The sequence below is a fragment of the Ranitomeya variabilis genome, chromosome 2 (assembly GCF_051348905.1).
Source record: "Ranitomeya variabilis isolate aRanVar5 chromosome 2, aRanVar5.hap1, whole genome shotgun sequence".
NCBI lineage: Eukaryota > Metazoa > Chordata > Amphibia > Anura > Dendrobatidae > Ranitomeya > Ranitomeya variabilis.
In genome coordinates, this window is record NC_135233.1 from 575,073,238 (window position 1) to 575,086,938 (window position 13,701).

The 13,701-nt window shown below is 45.0% G+C and overlaps 1 protein-coding gene across 3 annotated transcripts in view; it reads right to left on the reverse strand.

The window, feature by feature from the left end:
• The window catches only part of TSNAXIP1 (translin associated factor X interacting protein 1), a 70,221-nt gene that overhangs the window by 37,038 nt on the left and 19,482 nt on the right, over positions 1-13,701 (reverse strand). For all 3 annotated transcript variants that reach the window (XM_077288267.1, XM_077288266.1, XM_077288268.1), the window contains exons 7-10: positions 9,868-10,003; positions 9,439-9,608; positions 1,706-1,865; positions 1,089-1,219 (exon numbers count right to left, since the gene is read on the reverse strand). In XM_077288267.1, coding sequence (XP_077144382.1) covers positions 1,089-1,219; positions 1,706-1,865; positions 9,439-9,608; positions 9,868-10,003 — 597 coding nt within the window. The remainder of the gene's footprint in view (positions 1-1,088; positions 1,220-1,705; positions 1,866-9,438; positions 9,609-9,867; positions 10,004-13,701) is intronic.

Below are 13,701 nucleotides of genomic sequence, written 5' to 3' on the forward strand. Positions count from 1 at the left end.
CATAGACTAACATTAGCGACGCATTTGCGACGCATTGCCAAACGTTGCGTCCGTTTTGCGACGCTTGGGCGTGTGGTAGCGGACCGTCGGGAGAAAAAAACGTTTTTTGCTCCCGACGGTCCACTTTTTCCGACCGCGCATGCGCGGCCGGAACTCCGCCCCCACCTCCCCGCACTTCCCCGCACCTCACAATGGGGCAGCGGATGCGTGGGAAAAATGCATCCGCTGCCCCCGTTGTGCGGCGGAGACCACCCTAGCGTCGGGGACCTCAGCCCGACGCACAGCGACGGGTTGTTCCCGACGCTAGTGTGAAACTAGCCTAACATAGTCATGAAGTCATACACCTAATTGGAAACATCACCCTCAGGCTGAATTCAGATGGCTGTATATAGACCACAATGCCGGATTGACCACGGATCTCCTGACTGGAGTTGAGTGAATTTTTCAAAATTCGATTCTAATTACGATCGGTGGCGAATAATGTATTTGCAATATTCGCCGAACGTCATTGGAGTTAAGAGTAGAAATGAACGAAAATGTTCGGAATCGATTGTCAAACATAAATTCGGCACGAATATGGTACCAACATGGCACGAATATGGCAAATTCAGATTTGGTGACCGATGCCGAACATATTCGCTCAACTCTACTCCTGACCTGAACTTACCGCCTTACAAGTACCACATAAATGAGGTTGTAAATTAGGGTTAGGCGATCCACGGTTAGGCCAGGCATTAAAGTCCGTATACTGCTGTCTGACCCGACCTTAGGGCAGTGCAAAACTGCGGCCTGCCACTAAGGGAAGAATTGTAATATTACTACCATGGTTGCAAGGTTCCCTCCTAAGTAGGTTCCCAGTTATTTGTGATATACCATATGAATATGTGTAAGGGCGCAGTCAGGCTGCCACATAATTGAGATGGAGATCAGAACACGGTGCATAAACTGGCTGGCTGCTCCCTGGACCAGAGCATGACCACTTCATGTATTTCTATGCAGCCGTCACTCTCGGGTCGGGAGAGCCACCAGCTAGTTCATGCGATCTTCATCCGATTAATACGGCCATCTGACTCTTCCCTTTTTAATACCATGCCCGGAAAGAAATCCTTCTCTTGGAGAACTTTTGTGCCCAGTTCTGTCAGTAAGACATCCAAAAGCTGGTCGCTGCTCTTTCCGTCAGATAATACGGACCATCGCTGAAAGACCTCGGGAAACAGATCTGCAGAAAGGACACCAACATTTTATCAGCTGCGTAATATAGTCTTAGAAAGTTCAGTTGGAGGCAAAGTTTACCCAAATTTGCAATCTTTCAAATTGTTTGTTCAAAGAATACAAATAATGATTGATATGATGCAAGTGCTAAAAATGAAATGTCTGATGTAGGTTTCTATAGTATATTATGAGGCCACATGGATGAGGTAGAGGGAGGTCTCCTGGGTCCAGCCCCCCAATTCCCAAGCTAGAATAGTCACTAAGCATTCTGGCAGACCCACCGTCATCCATGTACTATAGATGGCTATTCATTTGAATGTAATGTGCTGACTACTACCAGGTTTCAGAGTTTACTGATGATGACTGGTCAGAGCTTACCCTGCCATAATAACTACACTAGGTATGGGGTACAAAACCGAATGTCAGTCTATAAACAAAATACATTTCTTCTTAACATTTAAGGGAAAAAATATGATACAATGGTTGTACATACCTACACACTTCTCCCAGTCTGGCCTAGGAGTTGTGCTTTTCTGAAGATCGTCCACCTCCTGGGAGATAGAATCACGTTGCTGTACAACTTGTTGGTTGATCTCTAGAAGTGACTTGTGTTCCTGATGTAATTGGGAGAGGTCGTTCTGAAGAATGCCTATCTGCATCAATAAAGATCAATTATATATGTGCCATGTTTAGAAAAATATAATATATATATACACACAATGGGTTCAACCGTTTTGGTGAATTTTCCCCATTGTCCTCATAAAAGGGGGCTTCTGAATAACTCCTTCGGGCCAAGCAGAATGAAAAGTAGAATTCCAGGTTGTTGTTTTTTTTTTTTAATTCCTCCTGTACTTCTCCAGTTGGGTCATATGGTTTTATGGTGATCTCCTGGAAATTACGGTGGTGTAAAAAAGTATTTGCGCCCTTCCTGATTTCCTAGTCTTTGGCATGTTTGTCACAAGTAAATATTTCAGATCACCAACAAATGTAAATTATACACAAAGATAACACAAGTAAACACAAAATGCAGTTTTTTTAAATGAAGGTTTATTATTAAAGGAAAAAGAAATCTAAACCTACAGGGCCCTGTGTTAAAAAGTGATTTCCCCCAAAACCTAATAGCTGGTTAGGCCACCCTTAGCAGCAACAACTGCAATCAAGCGTTTGTAATAACTGGCTATGAGTCTTTTACAACGTTCTGGAGGAATATTGGACCGCTCATCTTTGCAGAATTATTGTAATTCAGCCACATTCGAGGATTTCCGAACATGAATCGCCTTTTTAAGGTCATGCCACAGCATCTCAATCGGATTAAGTTCAGGACTTTGACTAGGCCACTCTAAAGTCTTAATTTTGTTTTCCTTAAGCCATTCAGAGGTGGACTTGCTGGTGTGTTCTGGATCATTGTCCTGCTGCATAACCCAAGTGCGCTCCAGCTTGAGGTCACGAACAGATGGCTGGACATTCTCCTTCAGGATTTTTTGGTAGACAGCAGAATTCATGGTTCCATTTACCACAGCAAGGCTTCCAGGTGCTGAAGCAGCAAAACCTCCCCAGACCATCACACTACCACCACCATATTTTACTGTTGGTATGATGTTCCTTTTCTGAAATGCTGTATTACTTCTACGCCAGATGCAATGGGACATACACCTTCCAAAAAGTTAAACTTCTGTCTCGTCAGTCCACAGAGTGTTCTCCCAAAAGTCTTGGGGATCATCAAGATGTTTTCTGGTAAAACTGAGAGGAGCCTTTATGTTCTTATTGCTCAGCAGTGGTTTTCGTTTTGGAACTCTGCCATGTAGGCCATTTTTGCCCAGTCTTTCTCATGGTGGAGTCATGAACACGGACCTTAATTGAGGCACGTGAGGCCTACAGTTCTTTGGATGTTGTGGGGTCTTTTGTGACCTTTTGGATGAGTCAACGCTGAACTCTTGGGATAATTTTGGTTGGCTGGCCACTTCTGGGAAGGTTCACCACTGTTTCATGTTTTTGTCATTGTGGATAATAGCTCTGACTGTGGTTTGTTGGAGTGCCAAAGCTTTAGAAATAAGGAAGCAAAAAGATGACTCGGTCTTCAGGAGCGCTGAGCCAAGAAGGGTAAAACAGTTAAAATTAAAAGGCACAAACCTTTATTGAAATGTATAACAGTCCACAATGCGTTTTGATAGCGGCACACTATCTTCCTCAGGTGGTATAAAAAACAGGGGGGAGTGACATATTTATAGGAAAAATGCACCAATAGGGAACAATAACCAATTAAACCTACAAAGCACTCTTAGAGCACCAGAGGAGACTGAAAACCAAGAAAATAAATAATAAATAAGGGCTTTAAAACCCTTTTCAGACGGAGCAATCTCAATTCGTTTTTTTCTCATTTGTTCAAGAATTTATTTGGATTGCGGCATGACTTCTAGCTTTTGAAGATCTTTTGGTCTACTTCACTTTGTCAGACAGGTCCTATTTAAGTGATTTCTTGATTGAGAACAGGTGTGGTATTAATCAGGCCTGCGTGTGGCTAAAGAATTTGAACTCAGTTCTCAAAGATGTGATAAACCACAGTTAATTTATGTTTTAAGGGGGAAATCACTTTTTCGCACAGGGTTTTGGATTTCTTTTTCCCGTAATAATAAAGACCTTCCTTTTAAAAACTGCATTTTGTGCTTACTTGTGATATCTTTGTCTAATATTTAAATTTGTTTGGTGATCTGAAACATTTGTGTGACAAACATGCAAAAGAATAGGAAATCAGGAAGGGGGCAAACACTTTTTCACACCACTGTACATGCATTTATGTCTCATCACTATCTCAGTCAATGGAAGCTACTAGATAATAATAATAATTTTTATTTATATAGCGCCAACATATTCTGCAGCACTTTACAATTAAGCGGGGACATGTACAGACAATAAATTCAGTACAAGTTAAGACAATTTAAACAGTGACATTAGGAGTGAGGTCCCTGCTCGCAAGCTTACAATCTACAAGGAAATGGGGGGACAATAGGTGAAAAGTGCTTGTTATTTCAGGTCTGGCAATTATAATAAATAGGGATTTTCATATAAAGCTGCATGATCTGGTCATCAGCCCGTGTGTTTAAGTGCAATAGTCAAGTATCAAGTGCAGTTATCATGTGCATGGAGGGTGTGGAGACAGATGAATAGTAGGGTGCAGATTCAGAGTAATATTTGGAAGGAGGGAACAGGGCAAAGTTAGTTTCCTGAGTAGTTGAGGTGGTAGGCTTGTTTGAAGAGATGAGTTTTTAAAGCGCGCTTTAATAGGTCGGGGCTAGGTATCAGTCTGATCGTCTGGGGAAGTGCATTCCAGAGAGCTGGCGCAGCACGAGAGAAGTCTTGGAGACGGAGGTGCGAGGTTCGGATTACGGGGGATGTTAGCCTTAGGGTACCGTCACACAGTACCATTTTAATCGCTACGACGGCACGATCCGTGACGTCGCAGCGATCGTATGATTATCGCTCCAGCGTCGTAGACTGCGGTCACACTTTGCAATCACGGCGCTGGAGCGATGCCGAAGTCCCCGGGTAACCAGGGTAAACATCGGGTTACTAAGCGCAGGGCCGCGCTTAGTAACCCGATGTTTACCCTGGTTACCAGCGTAAACGTAAAAAAAAAAAAACAGTACATACTCACATTCCGGTGTCTGTCCTCCGGCGTTCTGCTTCTCTGCACTGTGTAAGCGCCATAGCCGGAAAGCACAGCGGTGACGTCAGACGTCACCGCTGTGCTCGCTTTCCGGCTGGCCGGCGCTCACACTGCAGAGAAGCTGAGACGCCGGAGGACAGACACCGGAATGTAAGTATGTACTGTTTGTTTTTTTTACTTTTACGCTGGTAACCACGGTAAACATCGGGTTACTAAGCGCGGCCCTGCGCTTAGTTACCCGATGTTTACCCTGGTTACAAGCGAACACATCGCTGGATCGCTGTCACACACAACGATCCAGCGATGTCAGCGGGTGATCAAGCGACGAAAGAAAGTTCCAAACGATCTGCTACGACGTACAATTCTCAGCAGGATCCCTGATCGCTGCTGCGTGTCAGACACTGCGATATCGTAACGATATCGCCAGAACGTCACGAATCGTGCCGTCGCAGCGATCAAAATGGTACTGTGTGACAGTACCCTTAGGTCGTTTGTAGAACGGAGGGCACGTGTAGGGCGATAGAGATGAGAGAGGAGATATAAGGCAGTGCAGAACAGTGGAGAGCTTTGTGGGTGAGAGAGATGAGTTTATACTGGACCCTGTAGCGAATGGTTAGCCAGTGTAATGACTGGCCCAAGATGGAGGCATCGGTGAAGTGGCTGGACAGAAATATGACCCTGGCTGCCGCATTCAAGATGGGTAAGAGGGATACCGATCAGAAGAGAGTTGCAGTAGTCCAGACGAGAATGAATAAGAGTGATAGTGAGAATCTTAGCAGTTTCAAAGGTGAGAAAACGTTGGATTCTGGAGATGTTTTTAAGATGCAAGTGACAGGAGCGAGAGGGTGATCGGATATAGGGAGTAAAGGAAAGTTCGGTGTCAAATATGACCCCAAGACAGCGGGCATGCTGCTTGGGAGTTATGGTTGAACCCTCCAGGGTAATTTCGATGTTGGGTAGAGTGAGGTTAGTAGAAGGGAGAAACACAAGTAGTTCAGTTTTGGAGAGATCTAGTTTCAGATAGAGGGAGGACATGATAGAGACAGCAGACAGACAATCCTTGGTATTTTGAATTAGGGTAGGGGTGATGTCAGGGAAGAAGTGTATAATTGGGTGTTGTCAGCATAGAGATGATACTGGAACCCAAATCTGATTGTTTGTCTAATAGTGGCAGTGTATAGAGAGAAAAGGAGGGGGCCTAGGACTGAGCCCTGCGGAACCCCGATAGTAAGGGGACGAGGAGAGGAAGAGGAGCTGGCAAAAGATACAGTGAAGGAGCGGTCATAGAGGTAGGAGGAGAACCAGGAGAGGGCTGTGTCCTTGAGGCCTATGGAGCGGAGCATAGTGAGAATGAGCTTGTGATCCACAGTGTCAAATGTGGCAGATAGATCCAGGAGAATCAGCAGAGAGCAATGACCTTTGGATTTAGCTGTTATTAGATCATTAGAGACTTTAGTGAGGGCAGTTTCAGTGGAGTGTAAAGAGAGGAAACCAGATTGTAAGGGGTCGAGAAGAGAGTTATCAGAGAGATAGCGGATTTGACGGGAGTGGACCAAGCGTTCCAGTTTAGAGATGAAGGAAAGGTTAGAGACAGGTCTGTAGTTAGCAGTGCAGTTCTGGTCCAGGGATGACTATTTAAGTAAAGGGGTAATGATGGCATGTTTAAATGAGGAGGGAAAGATACCTGAAAAAAGAGAGAGGTTAAATATTTTAGTCAGGTGAGCGATGACCACTGGTGAGAGGGACTGCAGGAGAGGTGAAGGAATGGGGTCACTGTTGCAGGTTGTAGGCCGAGCAGAAGCGAGGAGCTTGGAAACTTCTTCTGAAACAGGCTCACAGATGTCTAGTGAGCTTGAGGTGCGGCAGGGAAGGGGATCCAGGCACTGAGGAGATTGGGCTGAGATATCCTGATGGATGTGGTTGATTTTTTCTAGGAAATAAGTGGCCAGATCCTCACCACTGAGATTGGTGATGGGGGCCTGTACTTTAGGTTTCAGGAGGGAGTTTAAGGTTTCAAAAAGTCGTTTTGGGTTGTTGGATAGTGAGGTGATGAGGGTGGTGAAGTAGGATTGTTTGGCCAGAGAAAGGGCAGAGTTATAGATTTTGAGCATGAACTTATAGTGGATGAAGTCTTCTGCTAAGAGAGATTTTCTCCACTGCCGCTCTGCACACCTTGAGCAACGCTGAAGAAAGCGTGTTTGCATAGTGTGCCAGGGCTGCCGTTGTCTGTGTCGGGTCTTTCTGCGTGTAGAAGGTGCTGCTTCATCTAGGGCATTCTTCAGTGTAATATTGAAGTGTGACAATGCTAAGTCTGGACAGGAGAGGGAGGAGATGGGGGCTAAAGATGTGTGGAGGTTGTCCATAAGCTGCTGGGTATTAATGGTACGTGTATTCCGATAAGTGTGGTAAGTAGGGGTGTCCTGGGTGAGGAGACAATTCTTGACAGAGAAGGAAAGAAGGTTGTGGTCCGAGAGCGGGAAAGGGGAGTTATTAAAGTCGTGCAGCGATCCGGGACGGAAGAAAACCAGGTCCACAGGATAGAATGTGAGTAAGCCAGGTGGCAAAGTGGTCTAGAAACAGGCAGGAGGAGCCTGGAGGGCGATAAACAACCGCCAGCCGCAAGGAGAAGGGCTTAAAGAGTCTGACGGCATGGATTTCAAAGGAAGGAAATGTAAGTGAGGGAACCGGGGGGATGACCTGGAAAGCACATTTTGCTGAAAGGAACAAACCAACACCTCCACCCTGTCTGTTCTCAGGTCTGGTGGTATGTGAAAATTTCAGCCCACCAAACGAGACAGCGGCAGTAGCGGGGGTGTCTGAGTGCTGGATCCAGGTTTCTGTAATAGCCAGAAGGTTAAGGGAATTAGAAAGGAAAAGATCGTGAATGTAACTTAGTTTGTTACGCACAGACCGTGCATTCCAGAGAGCACAGTGGAAAGCGATAGGAGAAGGCATGCACTGAATTTTAATAAGATTAGCAGGGTTTCTATATGCAGCTGGAGGAGAGTGATGTATGCTGGTGGAGGGAGGCCCAGGGTTGGGGGAGATGTCTCCGGCAACTAGTAGAAGGAGAAAAAACAGAAAGAGCAGGTGGTGGGATGATTTGTATGAACGTTTTGAGTGCTGCATGGAGGTAGTAGCTGGTTTGGAGAGTGGGTAAGAAATGTCAGTAGAGCCTCAGAGTTATACATGGGTGAGGGGAGAAGGGAGGGGTGGATATAGAGAGAGTGCCCAGAATGTGTTAAAGGGTGGGCGAGTTGTGAGAAAGCAGAAGTAAAAACAAATAAGAAGCAGATTGATATGATCAATGCATAATGTAGTATGACTGACCAAGAAGCATGATTGTTTGAAAAACTTACCTGTCTCCTGCCCTGTCCAACTGCCATTGTCTAACTGCCAAGCACTTTATACTGTTGCACACGCGACCCTGCACGCGTGCTATCCCAGCCAGACTAAATATATATGAAATGAAATGACTGCTAGCATCAGAAACCAAATGGCCACAATCAGCAATTAACCAATTACCATAAGGCCCTAGCAGGCGTTGATATGCAGGGTAAACAACCAATGCTGAACAAAGCCATAAAACAGTGGGAAAGAGGAAGAAAAAGAAAAGATAGCTTTGAACACTTTAAATCAGAAACCAAAAACAGAGAAAGAGAAAAAAAAAAAAAAAGCAACACAGGAGTGATGGATTAAAATGCCATGAGCAAAGCTTGCTAGATATGATTATGATGATGAAACTGTATGGATTGTCCCACTGAATCTTTTTTCACAGATAATGATGATGACTGCACAGCTCCTGTCAACAATTATAATGTAGGAGATTACAGTTTAACCTACTGACTGTACACTTATAATATATTATTTATGGAGAACATAAAAGGAATGATAATAATCACAGTGTTATCCCAGGAGACATAGATTTACTGGTTCTAGCTGGTCATGGGATGCTGCCCTGATGCATCATGGGATTTATAGCAGCGCGTAAAGGAATAACATGCAGGGTGAAATATGGAATCAAGATGGTGGATGAAAAGCAAAAAGCAGGAGGTCTAACTACATGGAAGTAAGTACATAAAAGTGCAGATCATGACCCACAAGCCAAGTGGAGGATAGTCTAATTAAATGGGAGTGGTTTTCTTTAGAAAAAAAAAATATAAAGTCAGACAACTGCAATACAATAACACAAAAATGATAATAACAGATATATAAAACGTGGTCAATCACATCTATAATATTGAATTAATATACAGATGCACAAATACGTTGTGTCCAATATACAAACATAAACACAACACTAAACATAATGAAAACATGAACTCCGCTATTGCTGTAAAAGCTAAAAACATAAAGTACTTAGTGAACATTTTTTAATTTAAAAAAAATGGCTTTAACAGTTTTTTATTTAAAAATATTAACTAAGTACCTTACGTTTTTTACATATATAGCGATAATGGAGTTCACGTACTCATTAATCGTAGTGACGTACAGTGTTTTTAAATAGCACAAAAATACATAAAAATATAAAAAGGATATACAGTGCACATATAAAGACTTGCCTTTTCTACGCATGCAACTAGATGTTTTTCCTGATTCTCAAAGTCTCTTCTGGGAACAACATCTCCATAATCGGCTTTTAAGGTGTTCAGTAGAACTTGAGTTTTTGTGAGATCATTTCGGGCCGCTCTTAGTGCCACAGCTAAAGTCACCGGGTCTTCTCCCTGCTCTTCTGCAATACATAAGATGTGATAACTAAACAAATGACTTGTTATACAGCAGAACAACCCTAACGATCAGGAGTGTACAGGTGTAATGTATGTACACAGTGACTGCACCAGCAGAATAGTGAGTGCAGCTCTGGGGTATAATAATACAGGATGTAACTCTAGGGTCTGTATAAGATAAGTAACGCATTGCAATTACAATGTTACTTAGGTGACAAGCATGATAACAGACTGAATACTTCATTTTACAATTCCGTAACTTACTATGACCTTGGGACAGCTGGAGATCTTCTTGCTGATACTTCAGCTCATTGATATCAGAAATGAGAAGTTTCCGAGCGTCACACTCGTTCCTGTACATCAGATACACCTTCTCCATCTCTTCCTGCAGCTTGGAGACCTAAGAGCAATATCATTACCTATATCTATATATATAAGAGGCATCGTGATTACTCGCTAATCCCGCCCCCTGCACAGTAGCTCCACCCCCACCACATCACCACACATAATCCCACCCCCCACATTACCACACACAATCCTGCCCCCCATATTACCACAGATAATCCCGCCCCCCACCACATTACCACAGATAATCCCGCCCCCACCACATTACCACAGATAATCCCGCCCCCCCACGACATTACCACAGATAATACCGCCCCCCACCACATTACCACACATAATCCCGCCCCCCCACCACATTACCACAGATAATCCCGCCCCCCACGACATTACCACAGATAATCCCGCCCTCCTACCACATTACCACACATAATCCCGCCCCCCACATTACCACACAAGGCTCCGTCCCCACACATTACCACACAAGGCTCAGTCCCCACACATTACCACACGAGGCTCCGTCCCCCACATTACCATACGAGGCTCCATCCTCACACATTTCCACACAAGGCTCCGTCCCCACACATTACCACACGAGGCTCCGTCCCCCACATTACCATACGAGGCTCCATCCTCACGCATTTCCACACAAGGCTCCGTCCCCACACATTACCACACGAGGCTCCGTCCCCCACATTACCATACGAGGCTCCATCCTCACACATTTCCACACGAGGCTCCGTCCCCACACATTACCACACGAGGCTCCGTCCCCCACATTACCATACGAGGCTCCATCCTCACACATTTCCACACAAGGCTCCGTCCCCACACATTACCACACGAGGCTCCGTCCTCACACATTACATGAGGCTCCGTCCCCACACATTACCACACGAGGCTCCGTCCTCACACATTACCACACGAGGCTCCGTCCCCCCACATTACCACACAAGGCTCTGCCCCCACACATTACCATACGAGGCTCCGTCCCTCCACATTACCACACAAGGCTCTGTCCCCACACATTACCACACGAGGCTCCGTCCTCACACATTACCACACGAGGCTCCGTCCTCACACATTACCATACGAGGCTCCGTCCCTCCACATTACCACACGAGGCTCCGTCCTCACACATTATTTACTTTAGCTTAATCACTAGCAGTGTTAATTAGATAGCAATGAGCATGCCGAGCGTTAGCTGGCTGGAAACAGCTAGTAGCTGTATAAGGGCAGTTTCTGGTACTGAAGAACTTAAGACGCTAATTGCTAATATTTCAGAACATTGATCTGAAGAGAAGATGTTAAACTCATTAAAGGGGTTGGCACTTTCTAGCCCAATTTCTACAATGCCATCTAAATTGTAAGCAATCCAGTGATTGATAGCATTAGACATACACCATTCCTGGCAAAAGAGGAAGCAAGGAACCTGGCAGCTGAACCCGGCAGTGGTACAGAAAAGTATAGTTCTGATTTGCTATGTTGCTTACTCCATCTGCAGGGCATTGCAGTAGCTTAGTTATCCATGGTTACGACCACTGATAAAGGGACAGTTAATTGTTGTAACCATGGATACCTAAGCTACTGCAATGCTCTGCATGGGGTAAGCGACATAGCTAATCAGGAGCACTATACTCCATGTCTAATTGGAGGTATTTACTAATATTATTATTACACCGACTACATATTGGAATAGGATCCTGGAGATGGGAATACCCTTTTAACACTTAAATACATGACAATGGGTCATGGTCACAGCTCACCTCCCCCTCCCTGCACAGGTAACAGAAGATGCCCAGAAAACCCATGAAATCAACATATTTCTCCTGTCCATTGCATCTTATTCAAACTTACGATAAAACTTACAAAATAAACAAATATACAGTGCTTTGAAAAAGTATTCATACCCCGTGAACTTTTACACATTTTTTTCACGTTACACAGACAAACTTAAATGTATTTTATTTGATATACCAACACAAAGTGTCAAATATTTGTGATGTGTGAAGGAAATGATATTTAGTTTTCTAATTATTATAAAAATAGATGAAAATTGGGGATGTAAAGTGAAAAACTGGAAATGTTCATGGGGTAAGAATAACTTTTCAAGGCACCTGTCTATCAATTTCTGATAAAATCCACACCACGGGACAGGAAGACCTCCAGAATTTATTGATTGGGGTGAGTATCTATAACCAGTGTCAGACTGAGGTGGCCCCATGTTCAGCTACATGCAGGTATTCTCATTCATCAATTTTCCTGTGTGTCTATCTATATATATAATTGTCTAAGGGCACTTCCGTCTGTCTGTCCCGGATATTCATTGGTCGCGGCCTCTGTCTGTCATGGAATCCAGGTCGCTGATTGGTCTCGGCAGCTGCCTGTCAGGGCTGCCGCGACCAATCAGCGACGGCCACAGTCCGATTAGTCCCTCCCCTACTCCCCTGCAGTCACTGCCCGGCGCCCGCTCCATAATCCCCTTCCCCTCCAGTCACCGCTCACACAGGGCTAATGGCAGCGGTAACGGGCCGCGGTGTAACGCACTCCATTACCGCTGCTATTAACCCTGTGTGTCCCCAATTATTTACTATTAACGCTGCCTATGCAGAATCAATAGTAAAAATATGTCATGTTAAAAATAATGAAAAAAAACAAAACCTGCTATACTCACCATCTGCCGCCTTTCGCTCTCCTAGCGACGCTACGGTGACCGCTCCATGCAAGCGGCAGGTTCCGGTCCCAGGATGGTATGCCCGGAGGACCTTCCATGACATCACGGTCATGTGACCGCGACGTGATCACAGGCCCTGCGAGAAGGACCTTCCATGACGTCGCTGTCACATGACCGTGACGTCATGGAAGGTCCTTCTTGCAGGGCCTGTGATCACGTCCCGGTCACATGACCGTGACGTCATGGAAGGTCCTTCTGGCATACCATTCTGAGACCGGAAGCTGCCGCCTGCGGTCGTCACGGTCATGTGACCGCGACGTCAACACAGGTCCTGCGCGAGAAGGACCTGCCATGACGTCACGGTCATGTGACCGCGACGTCATCACACCCTGGGACTGGAAGCTGACGCCTGCACCGTGCACAGGGCCAGGACTTCAACGGGCCTTCGGAGGGTGAGTATATGTTTATTTTTTATTTTAACTCTGTATACTACGTGGCTCTGTGCTGTATACTCCGTCGCTGTGCAATATACTACGTGGCTGGCCAATATACTACGTGGCTGGGCAATATACTACGTGGCTGGGCAATATACTACATCACTGGGCAATATACTACGTGGCTGGGCAATATACTACGTAACTAGGCAATATACTACGTGGCTGGGCAATATACTACGTAACTGGGCAATATACTACATCACTGGGCAATATACTACATCACTGGGCAATATACTACGTGACTGGGCAATATACTACGTGACTGGGCAATATACTACGTGACTGGGCAATATACTACGTGACTGGGCAATATACTACGTGACTGGGCAATATACTACGTGGCTGGGCAATATACTACGTGGCTGGGCAATATACTACGTGACTGGGCAATATACTACGTGACTGGGCAATATACTACGTGACTGGGCAATATACTACGTGACTGGGCAATATACTACGTGGCTGGGCAATATACTACGTGGCTGGGCAATATACTACGTGAACATGCATATTCTAGAGATGAAAATTGGGGATGTAAAGTGAAAAACTGGAAATGTTCATAGGGTAAGAATAACTTTTCAAGGC